The following is a 26,393-nucleotide window of genomic DNA, read 5'->3' on the forward strand; positions in this document are numbered from 1 at the left end:
TATAATATATATATGATTTTTATAATTTAATATTAATATAATAATAATAATATAAATATACTGATATTAATGATGCTAAATTATTTCATTACCTGTTGTTTATTAGTTTTTATGTCTCTCACTCTTCTGCAGTTTATTTCTTTTCATCACAATTTTATTGATTAATTTTGGGGTCCTGATCACCATGTTGGCAATTATTTTGAAATAAAGGTCAGCTGACTTTCTTGGATTTTTCTCATTGCAGTTCAGAGTTCCTCTAGTTGGGGTCTGTCTCTGAAGAAGGGCACTAATAAGTCTCGGCAGGTCAAGAAGAATCAACTGCCTGGGATGGTGATGCTGGGCAGGAGAGAGGTCAGCAGGTCACAGAGACCCACCATGACACTCATTACTTTGCATGTTTAATTTAGCAAGTGGCATTCAGTTACCATTTTGTATATAAATGCAGTTATTCTGCATTTTTAACCCATTATGTAAAAATTACTAAAAAAAAAAGCTTAAAAAGGAGGTTATAAAATAATACTTCTATTTCTACATAATATTACTCATTAGGGCTTTTCACAATTGAAATAGTTAACCCTGGGGTCATTCTAAACCCCGGGTAAACGGAATCCATCTTGCTTCACGTTTCACACTGCTTATAATTTACCTGGGGTTAACAATTAATCTTGGGTATGCAAAAGCTGACGTTTCACATTGTACATTCCAAAACCCTGGGATAACGTTCATTGTTGCATATTTGTGGTGTCAGTGTCATTGATTGGATAAATGCAGCACGTGACCTGTTTACATAGCTCTAGCAATGCGCATCCTTGGCATCCTTGCCTACTGTACTATCGAGTTTATACTGACTTTTCGGACTTAAATTGTCGCATTTTCTGTCGCCATTTGGCTTTTTTCCTCTCAAATGCTGAATTTACTGTTTATATACAATGCGCAGTGTTTCCGTGACTGTCCAAAGCAGGCAAACATGAGTATGCGATTGGTTGTCTGTTGCTAAGTGTCAATCTGTAACATTCTAACACTGCATTGTTTCACACTGTACAAGTTTGGCACCACAATGCGGGGTTAACTCCGGAGCAGGGTTTCATAACCCAGGGTAAAAAGCGGTGCTAACTCCGCTTCTAAATTACAAGTGTGAATTGTTCCTTTACCCGGGCTTAAAAGCGGTGTTTAGGACGATGATAACCCGGGGTTAAGCGCAGTGTGAAAGCTCTATTGTGTTTGATACTTACAGACTGCTATGATTAACAAGTTAATGGGCTGAATAATGATTATTGTTTTTTTTTAAAGTCGCCAGCATCATTCCAAAACCGAACAGCACATGTGCCTGCACCAATCGGGATCAGTTCAGGACAATGTCTTCCTCATTCCAGTTCCTCACAGATCTGATGCTAGTTTTGCATGTGTCAGATAGTGTGTAGTGGGATCTGAGTGGATCTATTCTGACTTTTTTTTCTTAGAATTGCAAGTTTATATTTTGCAATTCAGACTTCATAATTTGCAATTGTGAGTTTATATCTCACAATTATGAGAAAAATATCAGAATTGTGATGTATAAAGTCACAATTGTGAAAAATAAAGTTGCAATTCTGAGTAACTTTTTTTCTCAGAATTGAGAGGTATAAACTTGCAATTCTGATGGGGGAAAAAAGTCAGAATTGTGAGATAAAAAGTTGCAATTATTATTTTTATTTTTTTATTCCACGGCAGAAACAAGATTCCATACCAAAACGTCTCAGGTTACGTATGTAACCACGGTTCCCTGAGAACAGGGAACGAGACTCTGCGTTTGAAACGCTATGGGGAACGTCACATGTGAACTGTTGTCTGAAAGCCAAGTATCAAATCTCTCCAATCCTATTGGCTGGCGACAGCCTATGACGTCATCATAGCACGACCCGGAAGTATATAAGGAGCGCCTAGAGAATCAGTCAGTATCTTATCGTCTGAGGGACTGTTCAGCAGGCAGCCCCAGAGCATGGCAAGGAAACGCAGAGTCTCGTTCCCTGTTCTCAGGGAACCATGGTTACATACGTAACCTGAGACGTTCCCTTTCGAAAGGGAACTCTACTCTGCGTTTGAAACGCTATGGGGAATGATATACCCACGCCGCCATGCTTGAGGGGAGTGCATGCCACAATGGCTAGATAAACGTAAAAGCAGTTTCGAAAGAAACGCCAGAGCAACTCACCCTCGGTCACACAAAGGCTGTTAGTGACAGCATTCCCTACAGCCAACAGCCCAAGCTAAACCTCAAAGAAGCCTTCTGCAGAAAGCCTACCAAGGCTGCTCCAAGGCTTCTGGGACCAAATCTTCTGAAGAAAGAAGGTCCCTTTAAGGGAATGTGGCCAGGGATCCAAACGAACCTCAGCCAGCCACTAGAAGGGGGACATAGTCACCCCAAATGCCACCAGGAAGGCCGACCTGGTCTGACAAAACCTAGTCTCTGGCCAGCAACCTGTCTGTATACAGAGTCTCAACGGTGCATTCTTCAGAGAAGACAGCGAGTAAGAGTGACTGCAGAAAGGCAGTAAGCAACTCAAACCCGAGCGTAGAGACGGGCATCCCGGGCATCTACTCAGCGGCTGATTATATGCACTGAGGAGGCTGTGCGCTAAAGAAACCTTGATAAAGGGGAGCACAAACCAGCCTGGGGGCTGGTCTTAAAACAGGAGGCCTCATAGAAGCCTTCAACCAATGACCAGCTTAGGGAGCTAAGCACTGTATAGGACAACCCAAACAGGGGAGTACAAAGCTCGACCTAACAGATAGACCATACTGTAGGCACACAATCATGGAGGCCAGGAAGGGGCCTACAACATGACCATAGTTCTACACAGAGTAGAAAACAATACATGATATGCTGCTAAAGTTACAGACCAGAAATGGGAGTGGGAAAATCCAAGGGAGGCCTGTCAAGGCCACACACCTTGAACATCTATCTTGCTGAGAGCAAGAATCTACCACATAAAAGTAACAGCAGATAAGACTGTAAAGTGCCAACACGACAGTCTACCTAACACAATCCAACAAGCAGTGTACTCAGTAAAAGCACCTTTTACTCTTAGAAGCAAGAGGAGTACAACATACGCCATCATGATCTAAAGGAGGCCCAAAAAACAGGCCTACAACTTCAGACAGACACGTGGCGTCAGCTCGTGGCAGTGTTTCAAGCTCCAGGGAGGACAACAACCGAACTACAGAGAGGTTACTAAATCAACTCAACCTGGGCCAACGGCCATCCAGCAGTGTACTCAGTAAAACACCTTTTACTCTCAAAGCCAGAGGAGTACACATTACATACACCAACATGCTCTCAAAGGAGGCCCAGAGGGCCTACTACTTGTAGACATGTGGTGTTAGCTAGTGGCCACTAAAGTTCTAAGAGCAAAATAGAACCAACTTACTTATGAGGTAGCTATTTAGCTTGACTAGAGCTAAAGAAACCAACACAAACCAACAAGCTATGTACTCAGTAAAAAACCTTTTACTCTCTAAGCAAGAAGAGTACAACATACGCCATTGCATCCTAAGGAGACCTTAGGACAGGTCTAAGATTCCAAACAGACATGTGGCATCAGCTCGTAGAAGTGCTACCAAGCTCAAGGGAGCAAACGTAGAAAACCGATCCATCGTAAGGTTTACTAAATAAACTCACCCTGAGAGGCCAGCCACTCAGCAATGTACTCAGTAAAAACACTTTTTACTCTCAAAGTGAGAGGAGTAGAAAACATACGCCAACATGTTCTCACAGGAGGCCCAGAAGGCCTACAACTTCAGACACGTGGCATCGGCTAGTGGCTATTATCTCCACACAAGCCATCAGGCCATGCACTCAGTAAAGCACCTTTTACTCTTAAACAAGAGGAGTACACACTCCGCCACAATACTCTGAGAGAGGCCTCAAAGAGGGCCTGCTCCTATATTTTAGCAGAGACGGGTGTGGCCAATGGCGGCGAAACAAACCAACACAGAACTATGCCAACATGCTATTTGAAAGGAGGCCTTAATGGGGCCTACAGCTCCAACAACGCGTGGCACCAGCTAGTGGTTATAAAGGGGACCAAGCTCAAAGGGGACCAGCTCTAAACCCAACCAACAGTTGTGGGTAACTAGCTTAACACAACCTGAGCTAAGTCTACACATTCCAACAGGCAATGCACCAACAATTACAAAAGGCACAACAACATGCAACCATGGTCTGAAGGAGGCCTAAAAGGCCTACTACCTCAAACAATCACGGGCATAAACCTGTGGCAGTGCTAAATTAAGTGAGCAAAACTCATGAACATCTACCAGCAACACTTGTAAAACACAAGCTACCATACTAGAAGGAGGCTCAAACTGATAGAGCCTACAACTCCTACAGTATATGCAATATAGCTGTTGTGGCAGTGATCAAACCAAAGGGAGCTAACAGAACCAAACTGAACGTGAGGTTCCCTGCACTCAACCTGAGTGTGCAATCCATCAGGTGATGCACTCAGTGAAACACCAAACCCTAAACGGGGAGTACAAATAGTCACCATGCTCTTAAACAGAGGCTAAACACAAGCCTACTAATTATGAGAGCAGGTGCTAACCTGTGGCAGCACTAGGAGTAAAGCTCACAAACGTGTAGGGCAAAAACTAGAGCCCAAAGCAAACATAACGCTTTGATATAATACATGCTATCCAAAAAGGATAAATGCTCTCACCAAACAGAAAAACATCTGTACTGAACCCTAGAGAACGGGAGCTAAATAAGCTAGCAACGTAACCTCAAACCTGAATGTTAATTCAAGGGGCTCAGGGGAAAGACAAATTCATAGCATGAATGAGGTTCTAGAAAGTGGGGCCTAGCATACACAGCATAAACTTATCTACGCAAAGATAAGGGCCTACCACCTGAAACAACAGCATCAGGGAGGCTCACAACAGCCTACTACCTAGCTGTTGACTTCAGCCATTGCACCTACACTAACAAGGGGAAATGGGTATATGGCCTAACAACTCCCTCAGAAGGAGGCCAGAACTAGGAACTATGCAACCTAACAAGGGATAGTAATACAAAGGGTGATTTATAACAAAAACACCTAATCCTAGTCCTAGCCTAGGCCGCTGAGCTGTGGGCCTCCAAGGCCGCATGAAGCATAGCAAGCCTGGGCTTCACCTCTGAACTTCACAGAAGAAGAGAAAACAAATAAAGCGAAGCTCAACAAGCAAACAATGTGAGGCGGCCAGAGGCCGACACTAAACATAGATCTAACTGAAGTGACGAGTGCCAACTCAAACTTACTCTAGCTAAAACCAGAGGAGAAGCTACTCTACAAAATGGTGGCTAAGAGGCGGCCATTTTGTGGCCTGCACAAATATCATTCTAGCCAACGTAACAAACTTCAGTTTGCCCAAAACCCCTATACATTTTCCGACTACATGCTCAGGAAGAACTATACAGGAAAAGAAGGTCAACATATTTTGAAACACAAATATAGACCCAGCTTACCTTCCTGCGGCTCGAAGACAGAAGACTCCTCTTTTCCTTCTCTTTCCACATAGAAGGATGGAATCTAGGGTTCTTTGAAGCCTAAAAGAGCCTCTTTCACTATCAAGCCAGAAGGCAGGCCTTCAGAATAATTTTCATCATGGGCCCAGCCATTAGCCTGACTGTTTAAGAAGCACCTGAGAACATTAAACAAATCCAAAACTCAGGAGGAGCAGGAAGAAGGGGAGAGGGCAGGTGTAAAGTCACCCTCGCAAAGAGAGGGAATCGATTACCGACGCTGTTGGCGTCTGTGATCGATCACCTCCCTTAAATCCTGCTTCTTCCTCCTCGAGTCCCGCCGTCTCTGCGACTTACTCCTGGGTGGAGGAGGTGCACGAGCTGCCACACTGGACCTCTGGACCTGTCTCTGAGCCTCAGCTCGAGATGGACCAGGACCTCCTGGCTGTCTGGGCCCAGATTCGGATCTGAGCGGGATGCAGGTTCTAAACGCTGCCAAGCGCGCCCTTTCCTCCCCAAACTTTCCAACCACCTCCTCGACAGAGGTGCCAAAAAGTTCAGGGGGCGACACCGGGGCATTGAGGAGAAATCCCTTCTCTTTCTCCCCGATATCCACCAGGTTCAACCACAGATGTCTCTCCATGGCCACCATTGCCGCCGTCGATCTTCTGATCGACTCAGCGGTTTGTTTAGTGGCCCGGAGCGTGAGATCTGTGGTGCGGCGCAGCTCTTCCACTGCCTCAGGGGACAAACCCTGCCCCTGGTCCAGATCCTTCAGCAGGTCGGCCTGGTAGGCTTGTAACACCGCCATGGTGTGTAGAGCCGCACTGGCCTGACCCGCTGCCACGTATGCCCTGCCCTTTAAGCGAGATGTCACTTTAAGGAGCTTAGTCGGCAGGACCGGAGCTTTCAATGTCGGCGCCCTCCCCGTGACGAGATAGTTTGCAAACGTCTCGTCAATAGGGGGCATCGACACATACCCATGCTGGCTCAATCCCTCAACATCAGCTAAGTTCGCTCGCTGATGTCGATGAATATGAGCCGAATACGGGTTCTTCCATGCCTTCTCGATCTCAACATGAAGATCGGGAAGGAATGGAAGGCTCACGGGAGCTGCAGGGCCATGGCCGGAAAGGAACCGCTCGTCAAGCCGTCCGTGTGCGGTTTCTTTCCTAACGCGCTCCCAAGGCAGCTGCAGCCTGCCAGAAGCGCACTCAACAACCTCCAGCAGCTCAGCATACGCAGGGCAGGGAGGCTTTGAAGAACCAGCAGGCTCACCTGCTTGTTCTTCAACCACCATCTTCTGCTCTCTGGGGCTATCAGCCAAAAGAGCACTTGCTGCTGGATCCGATGACGTCAAAGAAAGGACATTATCGTCATCCAGCAGCTCATCCCAGCCAGCCGCTAGGGGCTGAGAAAGATTAACGCCTCTCTCAAACTCCTCAGCGAGCTCCACCTGTGAGCCCCATGATTTCAGCCGCCGCTCTGCCTCAGCGCGAGCGAGGCCAGAACCACCAGGCACAGATGCCGCCGCCCCTTCCCTCGAGAAGATTGACAGGCGGGAACGGAGCGTCTTCATGGGAAAACGCTCACAGTTAACACAGACAGCACCCTCAAGCACTGTCCGTGCGTGCTCTTCGCCCAGACAGAAAACGCACAGGTTGTGTGTGTCCTCAGGTGTCAAAAACCTTGGACACGGGTCAGCACACTTCCTGAAATGTTTGTCAGACATAATAGAAAATCTTGCTTACCAGATTCGATTGCAAAGCGATCAGACACAACAGTCCCGAAAGACGAAAAGATACTGACTGATTCTCTAGGCGCTCCTTATATACTTCTGGGTAGCGCTATGATGACGTCATAGGTTGTCGCCGACCAATAGGATTGGAGAGATTTGATACTTGGCTTTCAGACATCAGTTCACGTGTGACGTTCCCCATAGCGTTTCAAACGCAGAGTAGAGTTCCCTTTCGAAAGGGAATCATGATTATATAGTCTAGTAATTTTCATGTTTTAAAAAAAGGTACTTCATCCCATTTGGTTTTCTTAATTATTTGAAACTTCATGGACACAAAACCAAAAGATAATATTATTCATAACATGAGTGACTCTTTGTTTTATTAAACTTCTTTTCAGTCATAAAGAAATCTGGGATCTTTATTACAAAACATGCTTGTCTCATATTTTTCTTGTTATGTGTATTTCAGAGGAGAACCGGCATGTGTCCCCGCTGTGTGAGGTGCAGGACAGCAGCTCCTGTGTGAACGTCTGTGGACGTCTGTGTTTATCTCCAGCGTCTCTGCATCACTGCCAACCATCTGAACAATGACCTCCTGCCAGAAATGATGTCTGCTGCTGCCACTATGCCCAGACTCAGAATTTTAGACATATCAGCCAATCAGATTACTGGAGAGGGTCTCAAAAAAAAACATCAGACACATTGGAAATGAAGAGTCAATAAACAACATGAGGGTGAATAAATGTAAATAAATCGAATTTTCATATTTGGGCAAACTGCCTTTCATATACAGTTGACTATTAAAAAGAAAAGCTGAACATTAGTTCACAAATAATATATATTGTTCAAGTTGTTACTGCTTTAAGTTATTATTTTGGAATGTAAAAATGCGTAAAAACACTAACTTGATTAAATTTATACTTGATTTTAATAAACAGATCATTACATAGCTATTGCAAAAAATACAAAATAGAACTGTATTTGGTCTCTCTTTTTATGTAATGTTTATTTAACCAGGAAAATTAAGAATAATGGCCATAAATTTGAACTGAATGAAAATGAACTGCACTTTGACATCCCACATGGTGCTTCATCATATCTAATGTGATGAGTGAGAGTGGAGTGTTTTCACACAACCTATATGATGTTGCACTGACGTGTTGGAGGGGGTGAGTGACATCTGGTCTAGTTAGTCACCAGTCCTGTCATTCAGAGAGAACAACATGTTCATGGTTCATTACAATATTAAATTAAGACATCATTAAAATGTATTTATCCATATTCAACAGTTCCCTGAGCATATATCTATTTTTTCATGATGAGATTTTGCTCATTATGCAGTTTCAAGAATCTGGGTTCCCATGATCCTGGAAAACCTTATGTATTAGTGTTGAGCATGGTGCTAGCAACGCCAAGGTCATAGGTTTGATTACAAAGGAAAGCATGAACAGATAAAATGTGTACCTTGAATGCAATATATTTCGTTTTGGATAAAAATGTCTGCCAAACGCATAAATGCCTAAATTTCAAAAGTGTTATTTCCAGGCCTGGTAAAATCATGTAAAATAATTACATCATTGGAAAAAAAATTCTGTAGTTGATTTGTATAGTCAGTTGAGGGAAGGCGTTTCGTTGGCTGAAAAAATATTCATTGTGTGATCTTCATACAAATTTAAAAGTCCTTAAAGGGGGGTATAATGCTATTTCATGTATTCTGACTTATTTACAGCTGTTAAAGAGTTACAAGATTCTCATGCTAAACATGGCCAAAGTTTCAAAACACTAGTTGACCCTATGACGGAGTATTTCTGCGCCAAAAGTATTCTTCCAAATCCTCATAAACTTCGCAGTCTTTTTTTCAGCGTTAAGTGGAGCTGAGAGTTTTGTGCTCACGCATTACATTGATGCGCTCTCGATATTTGTTATTAAAATAACCATAGAAACTGATAGTTGCAATCACTTTGTTATTGGTTAAATGAATGGAGAACATCTCGTGTTTTTCCGTGGCTGCTCGAGCCCTCAGGATTGGCACTTATGGTTTTATAAACAAGGCCCAGTTTTACGCTGGATTTACAGATCGTTTGAAACTGAAAAATGGAGCGGTCACAGCAATAATGATCCCGGTCATGAGTCGGAACCGCAGGTGGTGAGCAAAACTGCTTCAAATGTCTGTGTTGTTGGCAATAGGCGCCTAAGTGCATATAATGTAAACAACACAAACGTAGTGAATTCATAAATTCATTATTCATCATTCACTATATGCTGTATTCATTATAGTGATATATATCTGGATAACTATATATACTCTGGATAACTATATATATTTAATATGGTTATCCAGAGATAATGCGATGGTATATTGTGTGTGTTTAAATACATTTGTTTAGCTGACCATTGATAGCTTGCAGACGATCGCTACGCAAAAGCTGCGCGTGCTCGTCACTCTTTAGCTCCGCTCACACGGCAGGCCTCCAAGCGCTCGGCTGTTTTCGGAAAGACTCGGTACAGTGTATGTATCTTTTATAAATATGATAAAACTAAAGACTTTTTGGAGATATAAAGGATGCACTACTACTCTGTAGGTACTCAAGATTAACATGAGATTGGCAGAAACTGTGTGTGATATCCCCCCTTTAAGTCAAGACACGCAAAGCTTTATGCAATACCGATTGTTTCATAGTAGTAAACAGGAAAATTATTTTAAGTGATGCAATTGCAAACTTAATCAAATATGCGACAAGTTCAAATTCTGCAGTAAAGAAGCTCCGGAAAATCAATAGTGTCATGATTCAGCTCAAGTCAGTACAATGTTGATTCAGTTCAATAACTGTGTGCAGTAACAATTATGAAATTTCATTTCAAATTACAATAGGGTCCTTACACCATCGGTGCTCGGGCCCTAATTCAGCTGTAAAGCAGCTCTGCTGAAGACAATAGTGTCATTAGCTGAGTTTGTTACATTGAGTCAGTTCAATGTAGATTCAATTCAGTTCAAAAAATCATCAATTATGAAATCTTATCCAGTCATATCAAACAGCTGGAATAATCATTTAACAGGAACCTGCTGGAGACATTCTGAAGCAATTTGCTCAGTTATAACAAACCGCTTATCTTAGTTTTGATCTAAATAAATCTACAATCATCCCAGCAAGTTTAAGGCAGTACTGCAGCGGGCGTTTGGCCACATGAAACATGCAGCTTAAAGCACGTATAAAGAATGAATATCGGATAACTGTGTCTTGTCAGGATGTGGTAAGAAGTTTTGCTTCTTTTTAATGTGGGGTTGAAAAAGTCTTGCTTCCCTTTTGTGGTTTTGCGTGGAACATGTTGGTGAAGTCTAAAAGAACAGAGATGTGAAATTCACACTTCGTGAATTTTATTGTGACAGATCACAGAGAACTTGTTGATCATTGTACAGTGATGGTATCAGATGGTTATAAAATTGATATGGTTACACTTTATTGCAATAATCCACTTTGGACATTCTCCAACAGACTTTCTTATTATAAGTAACTTTTCAATTTCAGTACATGTGCTGCCGAGACAGCACTATAAGTAACTTTTCAGCTACATGTCTTTATTCCTCTAACCCTAACCTAACAGTCTACTAATACTTTCATGAGAATTGACATTTAATTGAAAATTAATGAGGTATTTGACATGTAGTTACAAAGTTACTTATAGTTATAGTAGACTATTGAAATAAAGTGTATCCATTGGGGTATTGATACATACATTGATACAGAGTTTTGAGTTTTCATAATTCTTTTAATTATTTTTATATTAATTTTCACTGTCCTTTTCTATTCACATTTTTTGTCTCTGTAGTGTCTAGAGGAGTTGAATTTAAGCATGAATCCTCTGGGTGATGGCTGGACACAAGCACTAGCAAGTCTTCTGTCCGCTTGTCCCCTGCTCTTCTCTCTGTCCCTGCAAGCCTGTGGCCTCTCTGCAGGTTTCCTCCAGCAACACCGTCTCCTATTAGCCAATGCCATGGCCACATTGTGCACAGTCATATCTCAGCTACATCTGATCTGAAGTGGTTTGACAACCAAATTGACCCAAAGTATTTTTATGTTGTTTCTGTAATGCTATATTGTGCTTTCCAGGCACCGGGAATATGTGGTCGGTGTGCTCCGCTGGTTTTGAGCTTGTGTTGAAGACTTTACCGATGCAGTATCTCACGCACCTTCAGCTTTCTGTAGTCTGTAGAGGTCCATCCGACCAGCCTGCCATGGAGATCCTTACTAAACTCCTGACACAGGTACACTGACTTCTTGTCCATAGTTCTTTTAACTTTATCAATCAGAAATGAAAAATGTATCATGGTTTTCACAAATATGAAGCAGCTCAACCGTTTTTAACATTGCTAATAATAGCCCCTTTTCACACATACAATCTGTACAATAATAATTATTATTGTAAATATTACGTATTTATAATAAATTCTCAATAATGATAATCGGTTGTTTTTAGGTGTCTTTAGGTGACCTGTCTGCCAACCCTTCAGTGACCACAGGCGGTCTTCAAAGTCTCCTTAACGCCCTCATGGAAGCCCAGCGACCTTTGACCCATCTCAAACTTCAAGGTATTTTCTTTTCCCCAGGTGCTTTTTAGTGATATTCAGGATTGATTGCCAGCATCTCATCTGCTCAGAGGCATAAATTGTCCTTTTATTATGTATTTTGCTTTTAGATCCTGCCAGTGGTTTAGTGGTTAATGATCTGGGCTGATAACGTAAAGGCTTTAGGTTCAAACCCCAAAACAGTGATGTGTACAGTAAGGGTACTGTCCCTGTAGTAGGTTTACTTACCATTCAGACCTGTACTATTATGAGCTTTCAAATCTGATCATAAATGTGAGGAATTGCTAGTACAAATATGTCATTCTGTTTTTGACAAGTAATCAAATTTATTACTTGTGACAAGTGAGAAGTAAAAGGTTTTTTTGACACTGTTTCCCATGCATCATTTCTTTTAATTATATTGCTGCCTCTAGTCAGATCATAATCTTGCAGTATCTCCGGAAATACAGTTTAAGAAGCTTATTTACATAAAGTTTGAATTGCTGAATGTGTCACTAACAATCTAAACAAGGGGTCAGCATCTAACACTGGCACGTGGGCAAAAGTGAGAGAGGTGTTATAAGTATTTCATTCAGATAGAGTACCACAAACTTTCATACAGATCTACATTTTGAGATAATCATTCATTATAGTAACTTGTTAGGATTTATAAATACTATATTAAACTGCACAAGTCAATGAAAGAGCTCAGCTCTGATAAACCATCACACGCACACAAGTTACTGACTGACAGCTTACAGCTTGTTCTGCTGTACATGGTTAATGCTATACATTTCAGAGATATTTAAACAAGTATTTTGAGTCCTATTAAAAATTCCACATCGAAATGACTGATGAATCAGGAAACTCTTTTCATGTGTACCTGGTCACATGTGTTTTCTTTGATCGAATAGCTATCCAATCGTGAAAAGACAGAAAGAGAGGGCACTTTTTCGCATTCCAGATAAAACTGGACAAAATGCATATAGTTGTTGAAGCCACAAATGTAAGTTTTGTTCCTTCCAAAATAGTAAAAACTAAACATGCGAGAGCGTCTTATAATGGCTCCCAGTACCTATGACAGCACCACTGCAGCACACATCGCCACAGATGAGCAGCTGAGTATCTCTTCAGCTAGCCAATGTGCAAACTGACACAAATGGAACTGAAAGTTCACAGTCACATCCTGAAGCTCAACGCACATTCATCTTCATTAAAAGCAGTGACACTAAATGATCTTAACAGTGCTGATACTGCTCTCTCTCCAATTGCAGTCTGTGATCTTAAAATTAGCTGATGATAAATAAAATGAGCTCATACAGTACTGTATATCTTGCTTTCAATGACGTGAACTCCGTTTATATAGTGCATATAGCATGGGAACTGAAAATTAGATTTAGTGGTTAATGAGCTTCAGGTTTTGCTAGAGAGTTTTGCGGAGACAGTAATGTTGCCAAGTGAAACGCATGAACTTGGACTTAAAAATGGCAAAAAAACTGACAAAAACATGACAAAAAGGTTGTCGACCCCTGATCTAAACAAACTTAAAATGATTGCTGTTGTTTGTGAATGTGGCTTGTGTATTTTACAGTGTGTGTCATCTAACATTTAAAGTTCGTTCTTCACGACAGGCTGTCAGGTGTCAGGACCTCTGGGTGATGTTTGTTTGGACAGTCTGTCTGATCACATCCGAGACCTGCGTTTGTGCTCCCAGAGTCTGAATAAGCTGGACCAGGATGCACTGCAGCAGAGCTGGAGACGGAGATCAGAACCTGTGCATGTCTTCTCTCGCAACTCCAAATGCATGCTGAGCGTCACTGCAGCCTCGCAGTAAACTATTTTAGGCTGTAGTGTTAGTCTAAATATAACCTCTGCTAGTATTGTTTGCAAGTACAAAGTTTACTATTAATGGGTGAATGTTTGACAACATTTGTCTGTAAATATTAAATATTAATGTTAATATCTAATTGTAGCATGTATGAAGTTATTATGTATTTAGGGCCCGAGCACCGATGGTGTGAGAACCCTATTGTAATTGCTCAGTCAATTCTTCTTCTTCTCCGAAATGAATCGCATTTTTGAGGGCCTAAACATGCTCAAACTCATGAAACTTTGCACACACATCAGAAGTGGTGAAAATTTACGTCTGATATGGCTCTCAGAATTAGGAGTGGCAAAATGGCTCAATAGCGCCACCTACAAAATTTCAATTAAGCGCTCTTCACGCTACGTTTCACGTACAGGTATGAAATTTGGTAGACATATGTAACAGCCCAATCCCTACAGTCCCTGGGTGCAAAATCTGAAAACCCAACAGGAAGTGAGATATTTTGAATGTTCTCTGCAAAATTTTTGCAGTTTATACCATTTCCAGACATCGTACTTTAACAAACTCCTCCTAGAGATTTTATCAGATAAACATAATATTTTGTCAGTCTAATCTAAAGGCCTTTTTGACATTAAATTGCGAAGATTTTGAGTTTTCATTGAAGGGCGTGAAGACATCTACATGGCAATATTCAGTTACAGTCATAGCGCCACCTGTGGGCAACAGGAAATGTCATGTTTTACACTGTGATTAACTCCTCATAGATATTTTACCAGATCAACATCATATATGGTCAGGCTAATCTTAAGGCCTTAGCAATGTTAAAATGTGTAGATCTTGAGTTTTCGTTGAAGGGTGTGTCCGTGGTGGCCTGACAAAGTCTGATGTTTCGCCATGAAGGAGGAAGCTGTTGTAACTCAGGCATACAGTGTCCGATCTGCCCCAAACTTCACATGTGTGATAAGAGTCCTGGCCTAAAGACATCTATATGCCAATATTCAGTTAGTCATATTGCAACCTGCTGGCAACACGAAATGGCATGCTTTGCACTGTAATTCACTCCCAGAAACACATTTAAATATGCCATGAAGTACCAAACATGTTAGAAACACGTTAAATCATGCAACACTTGGCTGAGTGCTTATGTATGCGATTAACACCACGAAACAGGAAGTTGTTGGAACTCAGGCATACAATGTCCGATCTTCTCCAAACTTCACATGATTGATAATAGTCCTGGCCTGAAGACATCTACATGGCAATATTCAGTAATAGTCAAAGCGTCACCTTTTGGCAGCAAGAAGTGTGGCACGTCGAAATGACTTTGCCATAATTTTCCTGTATTTACTCGCTTACATGCATGTCACCCACTGTTCACTGTTTCTTAAAGCCACTAGGTGGCGGTGGCCCAGGGTGCGAGGGCCTTCATCGCTGCTTGCAGCTTTAATTTTTATTGTTATTATTTGTATGGACACTTGTTTGTTCATACTTATGACTCAATCCCATTTTATTCCATTTAGTCTTTTTGCAAATTGTCTTTATTGGAGATTACTTTGTGAAATTCTAGAAATTATGAGTTTGAAATGGGCATGAGACATCACTGTATAGTGTGGTGCTGATGGACCAATAAAATACAAATTCAAGCATGCTCTGTTTGTACAAGTTTTTCCAAAAATAGCAAGAGCAAACACAACAAAACATGAATGTTTTTCACACATTTATTTTCCAGTTGATTGTGGAAACAAAAACAGTGGTCTGAAGCCGGCTGCGAAAATAACCTGTGATATACAAAACCACAATAATCACACCATTGGCTTTAGTGCATTCTGCAGAATTTCATCAACTTTTTCAGCTAAAGTGAACACTCAGAAGCAAACAAAAATTACTTTTTTAATTTCTTCAATGTATCAGAGAAAATATGAATTTTAAACTTTAACCCTCAGTTTCACGGACAAGGCTTAAGCTAGTCCTAGACTAAAATGTATGTTTGAGCTTTTTTAACTGAAATATGTTAGTGCCATTGTTTTGTCTCAAGATTCACACCAGTAATGTTTTTTTCTAGAGTACGTTTATAAAAGATACTTAAATACCCTAATTGAACTACGGCCTAATCCAGGCTTCGTCTAAGCCCTGTCTGTGAAACCGTGTCTAAATCTTATAGGCCATTAAAAGGTTAGTTCACCCAAAAATAAAAATTCAGTCACCTTTTACTCACCCTCATGTTGTTACAAACCCACAAGACTTTCGTTCATCTTCAAAATCTGAGAGATTTCCTGCCCCTTCACTGAAAGTCTACTCACCCAAAACTGTGACATGTCAGTACTTCCATAAAGAGATTGTAAAAGAAATCCATATGAATTGAGCGATTTAATCCAAGTCACTTTATATGATGAACAGATTACATATAAGCTTTTATTCACATATAAACAGAGAAGTCAAATATGGTAAATGGAAACTCAAGCATGCTTGACTTTCAATGAAGGGACAGAGATCTCTCAGATTTGTGTTTCGAAGATGACTGAAAGTCTTATGGGTTTGGAACGACATGAGTGTGTGCAATTGATGACAGAATTTTCATTTTCATTTTGGATGAACTAACCCTTTTCTCCATGCCTATTTCTTGCAAACTCTAATGTTAGCACAAATGGTTCTGGCATCATCAGTAGTTGAAAGTTCTTCGACCAGGATATCCGTGTACTTGTTCACAAACTTCCTACACAGTGACTTTAGGAACCCGATCTCATCACAGACCATCGACAGCTTCTTTTTAATGTCGTCCTGTAGGAAAGTGACAAGCACACTTTAAGCCACTAGTCTCTAAGCATTCTCTAATACTGTAGTTTCTATATTTGAATAACATTAATTTGTTTTTTAAATCGTATAAAAGAGTACTTGTACTAACCGGAGTTGCTCCATTGGATATCTGTTTTTTCACCTTCTTCATGGCCCACTTGCAAGCCCAGCACATTCCAGGGAGTTGTTCTGTTTGTATATCACCCTAACAAGACAACATACAGGATTTTAGAGTCAATAGTTTAAATATGACAGAGCCTAGCAGTTCAAATCTGACATGAATAGCTGTTTCAAAACTGCTGTCAAACTTCTCTGCATCTTGCAAACACTCTTGAAGCTTCATTTGCAACACTTTATTTCAATGGTCCACTTTCTACTAACTATAAGTAACTTTGCAACTACATGTCAATTAGCAGTCATTAGATTATTAGTTGACTGTCTGCTTAATATCTGCTAACATTTTAATTTGATGGTCCCCAACAGACCTTCTACTGACTATAAATAACTTACATGTCAATTTATACTAATCTGAACAACTAACCCTAACGTAACAGTCTACTAATACTCTAAAGAGAGTTAGTTGACATGTAGTTGCAAAGTTACTTATAGTTAGTAGAATGTCTAAAGTGGACCATCAAAATGATGTAATCATTTCATTTCAGTATATAGCAAAGATGTGACCTCTTATATGTAATGATGATTGAGATATGTTTTCCTGTTTTAAGATAATTTGTGAATTGAAAAGTGTAAAATGACTTAATTTTGAGTTTTTTGCTATTATCACATTAAAAAGAATTTTTTTTTTTTTTTTTTAAATATATATATTGTTATTAATTTTTATTATCTCATTTTAAACATTCTAGAAAAATAACTGAAAAGATCAAGGTCAAATAAATTTCTATGAATATATTTTGACCACTAATAGATACTGATAAACATTAATCTGATGAATGCAGTTCACTGTGCCACTGTACAACTGAACATAAAATGGTAAACCATGATAAACGGTGTTGTGGACAACTCACAGAGCTTTCTTCAATTTCATTTTCATTAAATTCTTCTTTGTGCATTTCCCAGTTAAAGGCACAAACTGTGAAGGAAAAATGCATGACAAATTTAACACTAAGTAAGATAAACACAGATTGATAAAGATAAGTAACTGTTGGTCTGCTGATTTTACCTGAGGATATCAGCAGGGTGACCAGGAAAATACTTCGCAGCATCTTGTTTGCCAAAAGAGTCTGAACGCAGTGAAACTCTCCACTTGTTTGTTTGAAGATCTTTGGTGCTCCTCGGTTTAAAACTCCTCTTTGTTCAACCAGACATCACAGGCATTGTGAGACCACTAACACCAACATCAACGTCAAATTACACTATCACACTTTTTTTCATCTTCCTGTGAGCTATGCGTGATATACTCATTTATCATTGCCACCAGGGCTTGTCGTTAACTTTTTTTGCTCACCAGCCACTGTGGCTAATGGTTTCCAAAGTTACTAGCCACTCAGCATTTTCACTGGCCATAATTTTGACATCAATACCACGGGGGGAAACTGCCATATAGATATTTTTTAATATTATTTCATAATTTGGCAGCAGGTATATTAGGCTGCTGTCACTTTAAGACCTGACACACGGATTATACTGTTCAGGCCCATTCACACCAAGAACAATAACTATATTAATGTTCACACTAGCAGACGATATCAGTCTGTTTATTCTAAGCGTGTGCTTGTCTGTCAATTTAAATGCTCGAGCTTGTTACAGCAGGATGGATTCTGATTGGCTGTCAATGTTTTTATTGTTCATCAGCTAGATAAAATTGTTCTGAAAGTGATTCCAACGATATAGTTTGTCTGTGCTGTTATCGTTGTAATGTATTTGAGTTGATGTTACAATACCTGATGGCCACTAGATGGCACTCCCATCTAGTGGTTGTTGTTGTTGCAGTGTGCCGAGTAAACCAGTGCAAAGCAGTGCAGTCATGTCTTTTGTTCTTTCCGTGCATTCTCTGAAACGGAACAGAATATAACGTGTTATAGCATATTGATGCAGACATAACACAGATTGGCGACGAGTACAAAGTTCCCACAGACAACATCGAGCCGTCGGTCAAGAGGAAAAGATGGCTACGATCATCGGACATGTCGAGCCGTTCGACGAGTGTCGCACAATATGTGGCGGTTTTGACGCACTGCTAGACAGATTCGTGTGTGGCCTGAGTTGCGAGTCAATACAGAGGAAACTATTGACTGAATCGGCGATCACGTATCAAAAAGCTGTGGATATAGCGATGTCCATGGAGGCTGTATCTAGAGAATCACAGCACCTGAGCAACTCATTAAAAGTAAATGTCATGTCCCTGTCGTCAGAATCGCCCAAGGAGAAATGTTATAGATGTGGGAAGTCCAGCCACATCCAAAATGAGTGTTTTTACAAAGACCAACGGTGCCACAATTGTGGAAAGAAAGGCCACATTGCACGAATATGTAAAGGTAAAAAGACAGAGGAGAAAATACCTAGAACTACAGTAAAAGGGAAAAATAATGTAAAATGGAAGGGACAGATAAAGAAAAGACCAATTCACCGAGTGGATGCTAATATGGAAAAGAGCGAGGAAGAGAAAAATTTGGACACGGATGCCGAACTGACACTACACAAATTCGCAGCAACACTGCACAATTCTTCACGGGTGAACGTAATGAAAAGTGAAACTGATTCAGTGTCATCTGTAATAAAAGCAACCAAAAATTGAGGGATTGCCAATTGACATGGAAGTGGATACTGGGGCGGCGGTCTCTATTATCTCTAGCGAACTGTACAGAGATAAACTGAGCCATGTTCGACTACGCCAGACGAACTTTGTTCTCAAGACGTATACAGGCAAAGTAATCTAGCCAGAGGGTGTCATCAAGGTGCGTGTCAAGCTAAACAAGATCAAAACTGTAAGAGCAGTGCATCATGCTAATGAAGGGACATTGGACAGTCTTCTAAAAAAGTATGCCAAAGTATTCAGAGAAGATCTGGGGACATTCAATGGGTATACTGCTACCTTAAACCTGAAACCGGGAACCCAACCGAGATTTTTCCAAGCACGAGTGGTACCGTATGCCATCAGACCCAAGGTGGAGGAAGAAATTGATCGCCTGCTGAAACAAGGAATCCTTTCACCTGTGCGATTCAGTGAATGGGCAACCCCGATTGTGCCTGTAATCAAAAAGGGTGGCAATGTTAGGATCTGTGGTGACTTCAAAATAACTGTGAACCCAGCTTTGTGTGCAGAACATTATCCATTACCCCAAATAGAAGATCTGTTTGCTTCACTGGCTGGGGGACAAAGATTTAGCAAACTAGACCTTTTACATGCTTACCTACAGATTCCTATGCATGAAGATTCACTTAAATATCTTACCATCACGACCCACAAAGGGATGTTTGTATACAACACATTACCCTTTGGCATTACTTCAGCTCCATCGATATTTCAACGAGTCATGGAACAAGTGTTAGAAGGGCTGCCATTCGTACATTGTTTTTTAGACAATATCCTGGTCACAGGAAAAGACAATGCTCATCATTTGTCTAACCTGGAGGCTGTGTTGAGTCGGCTGGAGAAATTCGGACTTCGGGTTAAAAGAGAGAAGAGTGAGTTTTTCAAAACTTCACTGGAGTATTTAGGACATGTGATCAATGCATCAGGGCTTCACAAGTCCCCAGACAAACTGCGTGCCATCGCCGAAGCACCAGCCCCTGTTAATGTTAACTAACTCCGATCCTTCCTGGGTCTGGTTAATTATTATGCAAGATTTGTGCCAAATCTGGCCACAGTTCTTCACCCCTGAATGCAATACTACAAAAAGATGCAAAATGGAAGTGGTCTCTAGAGTGTGAGAAAGCTTTTCAAGATGCTAAATTGCAGCTGTTAACACCCCGTGTACTCACACACTATAATCCAAGACTCCCAGTTCGCTTGGCTTGTGATGCTTCACCCTACGGGGTGGGAGCTGTGCTTTCGCACATGTTGCCGGATGGGCATGAGAGACCTATAGCCTTCGCTTCCTGAACCCTGAGTAAATCTGAGCAAAATTATGCACAACTAGAACGGGAGGCACTAGGGATAATTTTTGGAGTAAGGAAGTTTCATACTCATCTATATGGACGTCACTCCACATTAATAACAGACCATCGTCCTCTTACCACCATACTCCATCCTAACAAAGCAACTCCATCCATGGCTGCTGCCAGACTTCAGAGGTGGGCTCTTCTGCTGGCTGCACACAACTACACAATTCAAAACAGAAGTGCTAATGACCATGGTAACGCTGATGGGCTATCGCGTTTGCCACTGCCTGTACAGCACAGAGACAGGAGAGATGCAGTGGTCGCTTACCTCATAAAAAAAATGGATGTACTTCCAGTGTGTAGCAGCGATATCAGGAAAGAAACCGAAGCAGATCCGATCCTCTGTCATGTGAAGGAGATGGTAGCCACTGGATCATTTCCATCTACCAAAGACTCAGAAAATGTACTAAAACCATATCTCACAAGGAAGGAGGAACTCTCACTGATGCAGGACTGTCTGATGTGGGGACAGCGAGTTATTGTCCCATCGAATCTGAGACAACGAGTTTTGGAAGATTTACACACAGGACATCCAGGTGTAGTAAAAATGAAGGCTTTAGCACGTAGCTACATCTGGTGGCCAAATATTGACTCTCAAATTGAAGAAAAATCAAAGACCTGCATGTCATAACAAAATCAAAAATCTCCATGTCTCTCACCTTTACATCCCTGGGCATGGCCAGAAGCTCCTTGGCAGCGGATTCATATCGATTTTGCTGGACCATTTGAAGGACGAATGTTTCTGGTAGTTGTTGACGCACACTCAAAATGGCCAGAAGTTCATGTGATGGATTCGACAAGACGATTCAAGTTCTGCGTGGTCTCTTCAGTCGTTACGGTATACCTGAAACCCTAGTTAGCGACAGTGGCCCACAGTTTATTTCAGAGGAGTTTGGATGTTTTCTAAAAACAAATGGTGTTAAACATGTACGCTCTACACCATTCCACCCAGCCACCAACGGTCTAGCCGAGCGTTTCGTACAGACTTTTAAACATTCACTGAAAGCATCCAAAGAACCAGTACCATTACAGCAGAGATTAGACTCTTTCTTGCTACAGTACAGGAATACCCCACATAGCACAACAAAAGAAACACCTGCTATGTTATTCTTACATCGCAGATTGAGGACACGGCTGGATCTACTGAAACCAAGTGTGAAAAGGACCGTGGAGCAGGCACAAAAAGTTCAATGTTCTTACCGTTTCCTCCATGCAAAACACAGAGACTTCCATGTGGGTGATTCGGTGCTGGTCAGAGATTATCGACGGGGAGAGGAGAAGTGGAAAACCGGTACTGTTTCTTCTCAGTCAGGACCAGTGTCTTACACGGTTCAGGTGGACAGTTCACAAAGCTGGAAAAGACATGCAGATCAAATGTCGGACTGTCATCCAGAAATTACAAAAAACACAGAAACACTACAAGCAGAGAACAGTACATCACAAACACTGGGACAAGAACTTTCTTTAACATCTAATGACACCAAACCAAATGCTCTAGACCAGCATGTAACCAAGCTTGTTGAACCAGCTATTGCTTCTTCCCCAAATGTGAGAAGATTTCCTGTTAGAATCCGTAAACCACCTAACAGACTTGATCTGTAAAGTGTTGGAATGTTATATGCACAGTTGAATGTGTTTAGTGTTTCATACTTTTGGAGTGAGTAGTTAAATTGACATAAGTGTGATATTGCTTAAAGGTGGAACACTAATTGTTGGCCCCTAACTGTTATTCCCTAACTTGAATTGATGTTTTTATGTAAAAAAAAAAAAAAAAAAAAAAAAACACGGGGTAGACTGATTTAAGGAGGGAGGAGATGTAATGTATTTGAGTTGATGTTACAATACCTGATGGCCACTAGATGGCACTCCCGTGCTGTTGGTTGTTGTTGTTGCAGTGTGCCGAGTAAACAAGTGCAAAGCAGTGCAGTCATGTCTCCTGTTCTTTCCATGCATTCTCTGAAACGGAACAGAATGTAACGAGTTATTATAGCATATTGATTCAGACATAACAATCGTTATAGCTGTAGTGTGAACCCTTCTTTTATATTGAGAATGAGTTTTAGAACTATATCTTATTGTTATCTTTAGTTATCGTCTTTGGTGTGAATGGGCCTTTACAGTACACATGCATTGTACATAACTGACTGTGTTTAGGTGAATATTCGCCAAGACTGGCATTCTGACATTATTTTTTTGTGAATTTGACTGTTGTGCAATAAGCCGTGAAAAAGAACTGTTTAGTACTGAGAGGCATCTTTATGTGCGTGGACTTTGGGTGTGAACACAAAATCTGCGGGAATGAGTAAAATTATGCGCAATACACGCAATCCTACACCAAAATTCAAGCTCTGTAAATCTGTTCAAGCACCAATGATATTCATCCAGAGCAAATGAAACGAGTGAGGGGAGGCGGGGTCAACTCCATGTGTCTACCGTAAAATGTGTAATATAGAGGGTATGCGGCTGGAATTACTGCAGTTACGCCAAAGATTATAGAATAACACAAGACGCGTCACTCGTATTGTTTTGAATGGGAGAAAGTGCAACGGATAAGTCCCGCCTTCTAAATAAGAGCCAATCGCCGATTGGTAAAGTCAACTTGTCACTGCAGCGGCCGTTAGAATCTCCGGGTCCTGCGGCTCCTAAATGAGGCACAAGACACGCGCATTTAGGACTGCGCATGCGCATTAGCTTGATCCAGCCTGAATAATAGTTTAATAAAATTTGAATAAAATTTATGAGACAGTTGTTGTAAGATTTCACTGGTGATTTCAAATATGAAATTTAATCAAAAGCTTGGCAAACCGCTTTGGAGAATTTGATGTCTCCTCATTCAAAGAGAGTGGAGCTGCACTTGAATGCCCGAGAGGCGTTTCAAAGATGGCTGCTGAGTGAAATGTCTTGTCTTAAAGGGACTTTGGTTATGCCCACTAAGTGGCAAAAAGGCAGCATTGGTGTTCATTATGAATGCTGCGGGAAAAAAACAAAAAACACATTTAAAATGGGAAGAGATTTACGATTGACTGCACAAATAGATTTGACAAGAAATCAGAGGTATATTTTTACAGACTGCTGAAAGCTACAGAAAAGAGAAGCAAATGGATCACTGCAATTCAGAGAAACAACTGGACTCCAGGCAGCGAAACGTGGATTTGCAGTTATCATTTTGTGTCAATATGTTGAATTTTGGGGTAAAATCAAACCCTATATATTGTATTGTTATATATTGTATTGACAATTCATCAGTTAATTATTTACCTTCTTATATTTTGCATAATTGAGTGTTTTTAAAATAACGCTGACAAAAAACTATACAAGTTTTAGGGCTGGACTATATGACGATATAATATAACATTGATTTAAGTGATCACCTGGATTTAGACCTACCTAGTGTATTTATATAAAGCATTCACAGGCAAATTTGCTTTATGTATTTCCCTGGCCTCAAAATCAGGCACAAAAATGTCAGGAAACATGATTCCTGGCTGCATGTCAATATACATGGATTATTGGATCATTAGTAAGTTGTAAGAAACACTTGAGTAAAACCTTGGCTTTAATTGTTTGTTTTACTTGCATTTTCACAGTTTCCCCTATTAAATCCAGTCATGCAGCAGGCTCTTTTCCACCCAGTCCAGCTGAGGGGGCATGTTCCGGCAGGAAAGTGACGTCAATGCATACCCTCCTAATCATTGATTATTTATATAGATCAGTGATACACTTTATTGGAAGCGTTTCAGATATTTCAGTATTGAAAACTCGATAATTTTGAAAACACTACATGGCACTTTATTTTAGATGACTACAACTACAAAAAGACTACAACTGAAAAATTTACTCATTACTCAGGGATATCACTCTTGACAGACAGAACAGGCAGATTCTCTCAAAGACATCAACAGTTCTATGGGTGAGGTAACAGGTCTGGAACAGGGTGACAGTTCCGGTAGATTGCACTCGCTCTCAAAGTCAAATTTTGTCAGCTGTGGTCGAGGGGGCAGGGCTACACTTCACCCCCTCATACACCACCAGTAGTCCCTTGGTGACTGATGTTGTTGCTGGCTCACACACCTGGTTAAAAGATATGTCGGGCTCAGGGACGATGTATGGCTCAGTCCTAGTCAGCGCGGTTATCTTGGCAGGCTCCAGCTCAGCGTCTGTGGTGGGCTCTGGCTGTTCACTCACTGAGGTGGTGACTGCGGCTAGTGCACTGTTTTTTTCCTTGCTCTCCATGATGGTAAAGGGAGAGCAAGGGAGTAAAGGGAGACCATTGTGGACAAGCACCCATCCCACAAAATCCTGGAAGCTCCCCCGAGGCTCTTCTCCAAGAAAATACACAGAGGCTGGTGTCATCATAATGTGTGAAAGAGACCAGATCTAAATACCTCTGTGTATGTGCCAAAGAGACAGATCCCCCTGGAAGAGGAGGAGAATATCTACTGCTGCTAAAGCCATGTGAGGTGGTCCGTTATTCTGTTACAGTAGGGTTGCAAATGGAGTTTAAACAGGATCTAACTGTAGCAATTTTCAAAATTTATTTCACAAAACTCTGAATATGAAGAACACGGAACAGAACAACCACGTAAAACGTAATGATAACGAACAATTGAACTGAATCAAACACAGGGCTTAAATACACAGTGAACTAATCAAAGAAATGAGACACAGCTGACCTGACTAATTACACAATGAGTAACTTAGGAGAGTAACTAGAAACGGAAACAAAGGAAACAGGAACAGAAGTGCAAAACCAATTCAGTCTTAAGCCGGGAGCACACTGTATAATTTTGGCCACAATTTGGTTGTCTGAGACAAATTTTGAAAATCCTAAAGGATTCCTCCGATCCTTGGCTAAAATCTGTAGTCTTTGGTCATTAGTTTGACGTGTTCACCAACAGCCGATTAATGACCGTTGCGATCAAATTTTACTTCCGACAGAATTCTGGCAGTGTCAGAAGATTTGCTGCACAGTCCTGCAGTGTGACTTCTCCTATGAAGATCGTCAAATTGACTTGTTTTTCAAGACAAGCCATGATCAAAATTAACCAAGAGATTTCTTTGTTTGCCACCATTTAAGTCCCATGTGTAATGCAGCTCACAGTCATCGAACGTGTATGAGTTGATGATGGAAAATTACGGACAAGTTTTCATGCGTGTCCGTTTTTAACGCGTCTTTACTGTCCTACGGTCTGACATAACCCTGACAACCATAAATTATATTACTTTGTTTATACATATTATATCTTAATAATCTATACTTTAAAATCAGTGTCAATAAGCAGGTAGTATATTTTTAGAAAAAAGTACTTATTACATAGAATAACTTCATTAGATATTAGTACCTATTTAATAGATACTAGTAGTTATTCATTAGATACAAGTATCTTTTGTAATTGTTACTAGTAACAATTCTTATCTTACTAGTCAACTGCTTCAGAACGGCCACTGCAGAGTTCAATTAAAACTCTTTACTAATAAAATAAAAAATCTTTCTAGTAACATTTGGACTAAGTACTAGAATCTAATAAATGTGTACTAGCATCTATTGAATAAGTACAAGTATCTAATAAATAAGAACTAGTACGTAGCATAAAAAGACACTAGTACATTTTAAGGATTAATGTTAAAGCAGCTTTTCATAAACACTTCTCAGTTCCAACCCTAATAATGTAGGCCTAATGTAGTCAACTTACCCAATTGGATTAAAATTGTTTTGTGTTCCGTAGAAGAGAGAAAGTTATAAAGGTATGGAATGACATGAGGGTGTATGTGCGATGATGATTTTGTGTGAAGATCTTCACCAGAACCTACACGTGTCATGTAGAGCACTTGATCTGGTTTTCACACTAGTCCCTTGCCACAACAA

At 40.7% G+C, this 26,393-nt stretch overlaps 1 protein-coding gene across 4 annotated transcripts in view; it reads left to right on the forward strand.

Annotated features, from left to right (window-relative positions):
* Nucleotides 1-16,230, forward strand: part of tonsl (tonsoku-like, DNA repair protein) — a 67,197-nt gene extending 50,967 nt beyond the window's left edge. Inside the window, exons 24-27 of one of the 4 annotated variants that reach the window (XM_051868812.1) lie at nt 11,049-11,175; nt 11,330-11,484; nt 11,697-11,808; nt 13,416-16,230. In XM_051868812.1, coding sequence (XP_051724772.1) covers nt 11,049-11,175; nt 11,330-11,484; nt 11,697-11,808; nt 13,416-13,618 — 597 coding nt within the window. In that variant the 3' untranslated portion in view covers nt 13,619-16,230. Of the gene's footprint in view, nt 1-11,048; nt 11,292-11,329; nt 11,485-11,696; nt 11,809-13,415 lie in introns of those variants that run through there. The other 3 variants (XM_051868811.1, XM_051868813.1, XM_051868810.1) reach the window with 3 other exon arrangements.
* The last annotated feature ends 10,163 nt before the right edge of the window (nt 16,231-26,393 follow it).

Source organism: Ctenopharyngodon idella, chromosome 17 (assembly GCF_019924925.1).
Source record: "Ctenopharyngodon idella isolate HZGC_01 chromosome 17, HZGC01, whole genome shotgun sequence".
Taxonomy (NCBI): domain Eukaryota; kingdom Metazoa; phylum Chordata; class Actinopteri; order Cypriniformes; family Xenocyprididae; genus Ctenopharyngodon; species Ctenopharyngodon idella.